The 6,906-nt window shown below is 38.5% G+C and overlaps 1 protein-coding gene across 4 annotated transcripts in view; it reads left to right on the forward strand.

Annotated features, from left to right (window-relative positions):
• LOC122540883 (CTD small phosphatase-like protein 2) overlaps window positions 1–2,991 on the forward strand; it is a 102,072-nt gene extending 99,081 nt beyond the window's left edge. For all 4 annotated transcript variants that reach the window (XM_043677114.2, XM_043677113.2, XM_043677115.2 and 1 more), the window contains one exon: window positions 665–2,991. In XM_043677114.2, the coding sequence (XP_043533049.1) occupies window positions 665–730 (66 nt within the window). In that variant the 3' untranslated portion in view covers window positions 731–2,991. The remainder of the gene's footprint in view (window positions 1–664) is intronic.
• Window positions 2,992–6,906: the final 3,915 nt, after the last annotated feature.

The raw sequence follows: 6,906 nt of genomic DNA on the forward strand, positions 1-6,906 counted from the left end.
GGTTCCCTCCCATAGTCCAAAAATGTGCAGGTTAGGTGAATTGGCCATGCTAAATTGCCCATAGTGTTAGGGTCAGGGGTAAATGTAGGGGATTGGGTCTGGGTGGGTTGCGCTTCGGCGGGTCAGTGTGGACTTGTTGGGCCGAAGGGCCTGTTTCCACACTGTAAGTAATCTAATCTAATATCTGGTCCCAGTTTCTGTCTGGTGACCCCTACAGGAAATGCAAATGGAATGTCTGATGTCAGGTATGGACTTATTCTGTTCTCATTGGCCAAATAGTTCTGCTGGGACCTCAGAATTCAAACACAGATCAAACAAAAACCAGCAGAAATAAGTACTCTTCACATACTCTGTTGTTTGCCATTTGACATTTGCTCAGGTCATGAGTACCTATATAAGCTATGTAGCATGAACAGGAAGTTTTTAACCATTGGACGTCTCGAGTTCTGTGGATATTGCTAAATTATGCTCCATTTGCTGCCCAAACCAAGAGCAACAGTGCCTCCAAGGTACTTCAAGGAAAATTTCTTTGACCTCATCGCCACCACACCACAACTAGGTTTAATTACTTGATCAATTCCACTCCTTGGCAGTGAAGCAGGTGTATTGTGATCAGGACCAAATTTCAGATTGACCTATTTTTCCTTTAATTTACTGTTCTCAGAATGAAGATGTTCGACCTCATATCAGAGAGAAATTTCGTCTGCACGATTTACTCCCTCCAGATTAAGAACATATTGTCAACATCATCAATGAAGGGGGCTAAGAAGACAAAAGCAGGACCCTTTGAACTACAAGACATTGCCATTGCTGTTGAAATTTGCATTTTTGTACCTCGTCTTGCTTTTCTTGTCTTGGGCGCCCACAATTAACTAAGGGGTTGCAGAGAGTGAACTCAGTCTTGAAGTTTTAGGTGGGTCTGAACAGGAGAGGATAATGCAGGGTTTTTTAAAAACAAAAAAGGAAACTGTATATGCAGTCAAAAATCCAAAACGCAGATTTAGATAGCACATATATAGTATGCAGTAGCTGTTCACTTGTCCCAGTTGGTGTGCTCCTGAAGACTGCTGGATAACAAGTATGAAATGCTGTGGTCTGTTGCAATACATGTTAATGAGACTTTCTGACTGTATCAGCTATAAATGGTTGGCGCTTTTCTTTGTGACACAAAAATCAACACTTTGTAAAAGTACTTCTGTTTCTGCCACCAGCATTTTGTTTAACCTGTATTGTCACAGGTTTACATAAGAGGAGAAAGTTGACTCTATTTTCCCTCTGTGTGGTGCTTTTTAAAGTAGGTCTGCACCTGCTTTTTAAAATGTAGATCTCATTTCAACAGGGATGGCCAGTATATTAAATACAAAAACAAATTTATGGTTCAGGTTTTAAGCTTTTATGTTTTTCCTAGTATATAAAATAAATCTGAGTCATAAAAGCATTCCTTTTAACAATAATGTATTGCAGATCCTTTATCACCGCCCTCTAAAACAAAAGAGAGAATCTTTTCTAAATTGATCCATCACCTTCCTACTTTGTCTGCCTGTGAAGTAATGTATATTTGTTAAAATAAAGAATCTATAGATTAGTCAAAATTAAATTGGAGGCATAACATACAAGTTTATTTATATTGAAGAACAGGAGCATTCACCAACAGCAGCTATAACCTTTTAAGGTGTGGGCACAAAGAACAGGAGAGACTGATACTGAAGTACTAAGTATAGAAATCAAATTTTAGTCTCTTTGAAATTCATAAACTGCACAATCTCTGCCTGACTGTAACTTATCCTTCAGTTTTTTGTGGAGCTGTTAGTGGAATTAGGGGGTGAGAGGATCTAAATGGGGAAGAAATTACAACTAAATCAAATAGGCTCAGGATCCTCTCAATCTCTGGTCTACTGTCACAATTCAACATCTGAACCACTTTTCAAAATGCTTCAAAGAAGCATGTTGGTAGCAAGATCAGTGGTGGCAGGCACATCGGGAGCATAACAATGTGTTAACCAAACATGTGGGTCTGTTGTGGCTGTTGTTCCTTCTCCCTGTTTCTCCAAATCCCCCCTCCCCAACTTTGTCCAACAACGTACAATCCAAAAAAGAGGGTACTGGTTGTGGGTCGTAGGTGTCTGGCCCCTGTAAAAATGTTTTGCCCTATTTGCTGGTCCATTTGCTGGCTTACTTTTTCCACAGAATCGTTTTCTCGCAGGAACATAGCATGAATTGCCTCTAGACTGCATCGATATGCCACAAGCATCACCATGGATGATTCATTTCCTTACAGGAGTTGGAGAAAGCGGCACTTTTTTGTGGAGAGAAGCTAGATGCATTTTCTTTGGTTTAAAATTCTAGAAGATTGTTCAGGACGAGGTATGTGGTCGCAAAGAAAAGGTGAGCAGCACATGAATGAGGAGGATGCCAGTTAAATCTTTTTATGTATATTACCAGTTTACCTGTACAAAACCTTCTTGTACAAAACTACATGCAGCTTCATTTAAAAATATCCTTAAAATAAGGAAAAATCTTTTTAAAGAAAGCGGTTTAATTTTTGTATTTTTGATTTTACAAAAGGCATGAGTTATGTCTACTTTTTCAGTGTATTAATGAAGATTTTAACTTTTCATCAGGTTGAGCGTTTTTCTTACTATTATCTATTGTGTATGTAGTTAGCACATTGTGACACTGAAATGTTAAAATCTAGCATGTAGAACTAAGCCTGTTTTTGTCGGGAGGAAGAAAACCCTTTTATCCTTCATTAAAATATTTTAATCATGGCAGGTTTTTCTGCAGAAAATAATTTGAAAAGCGTTTGCATTTCAGAGAAATACTGATTTTGTATTTAAAGAAAGGTATTTTGCTTGCAGGAATCTATTTACTACAGATTCACTTTAATGATAACCTTTGAGATGTATTTAAATACCTTTAGGGCATCTGGGCATCTTTCTTTATGCTGTTTGTCATTTTGTCTTTATTGAAATAAAAATGTACAGAACATTACTTTTACAAATGTTACAAACGTTTTGAAGTTTTACAAACTTGCACCAGAGTAACCCAAACATGATTCCATGACCTCTGCTCGGTCCTTTTATCCCTGTCTCTTGCTCTTGCTCTGCTTTAAATAATCTAATGTTACTTCAAAAGCTGCAATGGTTTCTGCCTCAACTACTCCTTATGACAAAACATTTCACGCTCTAATTTTGTGTTTTGCCTTGAATGCATTATGCAGGCAGCAAATAGATGAAATTTAATTTGGATTTTCTTCTTTAGAGTTAGGGCAAAAAGTCAACATGAGTTAATAACTTACCTCTTTTTTTGGGCGGGGGATGGTATTGGAGAGAAACAATAGGAAATTTATATCCTCTTTACTCCCCTCACTTTGCCTTATAGGAAATTCTGCTATTTAGTTGTGTGGTGGTCATTCTGAATGCATCTGGACTCCATTATAAAGACTGCTTCTTTTGTGGTGAAGCATGCTTTACATAAGTGTAAGAAATAGCAGTAGTAGGCCATTTGGCCTCCTGAGCCTGCTCTGCCCTTCAGTAAGATCACGGCTGATCTGATTGTGGCCTTATCTCCACTTACCTGCCTGCCCCCACAACTCTCTCGTTGATCATAAATCTTTATTCAATGTGTAGCTGAACTAGATAGATTGGGACTTAGAGAGATTAAACTATTGGATTTCTATTTTACATCATTTTAGCTGATCTTAGCTGTGGTGATGCTGCACGTGGCCTCAGTTTTGTTTTATCATCCAGTCATCAAGGGAGCGGTCATAATCACTCAAAATTCTCTATTATGCATAACATAGACTGGAATTGAATGTGTGAATATTTGGGTGCCCTAGTTTGTTCAACTATTGCCAAGGCTCCACCAGGAAAAAAGAGGCATCAGACAGAAGTTGAACTTGTGTTCATCCTTGTGTTGGATGTTTGTTAGAATATTTCTAAAACCTGACCTTTACTTGGTTTATATTTGAGTTGGTTTATGTTTAAGTCATTGAGGATTTAGTGCAGGCTTCATGTAAAAGCACCATGACCATCATTTTCATGCTTGGAGCTGGTTAAAGGAAGTGTGTTTGCTGCTTTGTTAGTTTTTGAATACTGATCACAGGCCAGTGTACAAAGTGAAACACTTTATCATAGAAATTTGACTTAGTCTGTTGAAGTTGAAGACTAATTATGTCTGGAATTGAATTATCAGGGATGACCAATGTATTTATTCTTCTACCAAACTCATCTAAAATAAAATATTTATGTTTCTTCAACTAAATCCATGCTATGGATGGTTAATACAAATTTCCAAGGATTTCCCCTGCTCTTCAGAAACTCTTCAATTGTTGTTGCATTCTCTTCCAAGCTGTTAGAAAGTTTGTACACTTAAGAGGGAATGACCTAATTCCTCAGAGATTTTGGTGATTAGTCAGTGATCAGAATATTTACCCAGAATAAGCAGTCATTTATTCAGCTAGCAGCGGAGTGGGGTGCCTTGAATTAGAAAGAGGAAAATTGTTTTGGCTTTCAGCTCTAATAGCAAGTAATACTTGTCTGGTGACAGTAAGATAGGCTTTGGTGGTTCTGGCCATAGCTGGATGACCTGCAGGCTCTCCTTAATATTTAATGAGGCAGTGTCCTATTGAATGTAGTTCATCAGAGTTAACATCTTGAGGGATGGTGAGAAAAATGTCAGTGAGGCTAAAAGAAGTTCCCTCGTCAAAACCTTCAGATTATGCTTTCTATCTTTGTCACTCTAGGATTAGTGAGAATGTTTAAGAATCTTTACCTTTTATTTGCTTATTCTGATGCTTTGCTTTAGCTACTTTTAAGAATTATTTACTGCTCCATTTCTTCAATCCATCTTTATAATTTAGCATCTAATTAATTTTAAAACCCTTTAGCTTTCCACACCATTTACGTCTTGCTAGGATCTCCAGACTTCTTTTGTGCCATTAGTATACTTTATGCTGGTTATTCCTAGTGGAATATTTGGCAGTAATTTGAGAATGTAAAACTGACGAGGTTGAATATAAAATCTGGATTTAAGAAAAATAACTCAATTTCATCCTTTCAAGAAATTGTACTTTGCATCGATGTGGATTCTGCAATTTTACCCAACAAGGGGTGAATAACCATAGGCAAACCTGAGCTTTACGAACAATGCTGTCTCCAAGGAGTAATGGATAAAGTCCATGATAAACAATGTTTGCTTTTGTTACTATTGGAAAGTATATACAATCAATAAATTTTTTTTTAATGAAATCCTCCTTTTTCTCTCACTGTGCCTTTATTCTCGTTGCCTTCCCCATTTTGGTATTTTGTTAACCTCTGATTTGAAGAGCCTTTGCTCAGTGGGTAGCTAAATCACCTCTAAGTCAGAAGTTTCTGTGTTCAAGTCCCAGTGAAGAATTTTGAGCACTATATCTAGGCTAACACTTGCAATGAAAATACAGGGAAGCATTACTCCCGTGTTAGAGTGCTGCTGTCTTTTGGATGGGATCTTAAACCACAGCTTATCCCATCAACTCAAATGAGTTCATGATTCTTCAGCAAAAGCACTAAACAGATAACTTCATTATCAAGTCATTGCAATTTGTGTGTGTCCTTGCAGTGCACAAGTTAACTCTTGTACAGTATTTCCTGGATAACAACAGTGACTACATTTGCAGAAAAAAGTGACATCCTGATATTGTTAAATACTCTCTAAAAATGCAAGTTTTTTTTACTTTCAGTTCATGATATTTAGAGGAGCTAGGAAGATTAAGTACAATTAAAAGCTTCGAATAAGTAATATTTTTAATCACTCGGAATCTGAGCATCAATGGTTGGGCCAGCATTTATTGCCCATCCCTAATTGCCTCTAAAAGGTGATGGTAAGTTGCTGTCTTGACCTGATGCAGTCCATATGCCATAGATAGAGCCTCAATCCCTTAAGGGAAGGGGTTCTAAGAATTTGACCCTGCAACAGTACCTGAGGAGCTCTGGTGGATTTTTGCAATGCATCTTGTAGATGGTCTACACAACTGCTGCTGAGTGTCAATGGTGAAGGGAGTGGATGTGCTGCCAATCAAGTGGGCTGTTTTGTCCTGGATGGTGTCAAGCTGCTTGAGTATTGTTGGAACTGCACTCATCCAGGCAATGGAGATTATTCCATCACACTCCTGACCTGTGTCTTGTAGATGGTGGACAGGCTCTGAGAAGTCAGGAGGTGAGTTGCTTGCATTATTCATAACTTCTGCTGTTATAGCCACTGTATTGTTATGGCTCATCCAGTTCAGTGTCTGGTCAATAGTAACCTCCTTGATGCTAATATCAGGCGAATCAGTGATGTAATGCAGTTGAAGGTCAAGGGGCTATGGATAGATTTGTTTGCTATTGGAGATTATCATTACCTGGCACATGTCTGCCGTGAATGTTATTTGACACTTGTCAGTTCAAGCCTGGATGTTGTTCAGTCTTTCTGCATTTGGCCATTCACTACTTCAGTCCTGAGGAGTCACAAGGGATGCTGAACATTATGCAATCATTGTAGAATATTCCTACTTCTGACCCTGCAATGGAGGGTTAGTTATTGAAGCAGCTGAAAATGTTTGGACCAAGCACACTATAGTGTGGAACTCAAATCTTATGTGGTTTGCTATTGGGATTTTGGTAACTCTGTTTTTCTGTTCACTTGTGTTCCTTCATCCAAAGATGTGCAGGTTAGGTGGAATGATCTTAGTTAGTTGTCCGTACTGTCCAAGGATGTGCAGGCTAGGTGAGTTAGCCATGGGAAATGAGGGGTCATGGGGATAATGTCGGTGGTTGGGTTTGAGTCTGCATGAGATGCTCTTCAGAGGGTTGATGCGGACTTGATGGGCCAAATGGTTTCTGTCCGCACTGTAGGGAATCTCTGAAGATGTTGCACCATGATTTGTCC

This window comes from Chiloscyllium plagiosum, unplaced genomic scaffold (assembly GCF_037043375.1).
Source record: "Chiloscyllium plagiosum isolate Xiang-an unplaced genomic scaffold, Cpla_swu_hap1 HiC_scaffold_39, whole genome shotgun sequence".
Lineage (NCBI taxonomy): Eukaryota > Metazoa > Chordata > Chondrichthyes > Orectolobiformes > Hemiscylliidae > Chiloscyllium > Chiloscyllium plagiosum.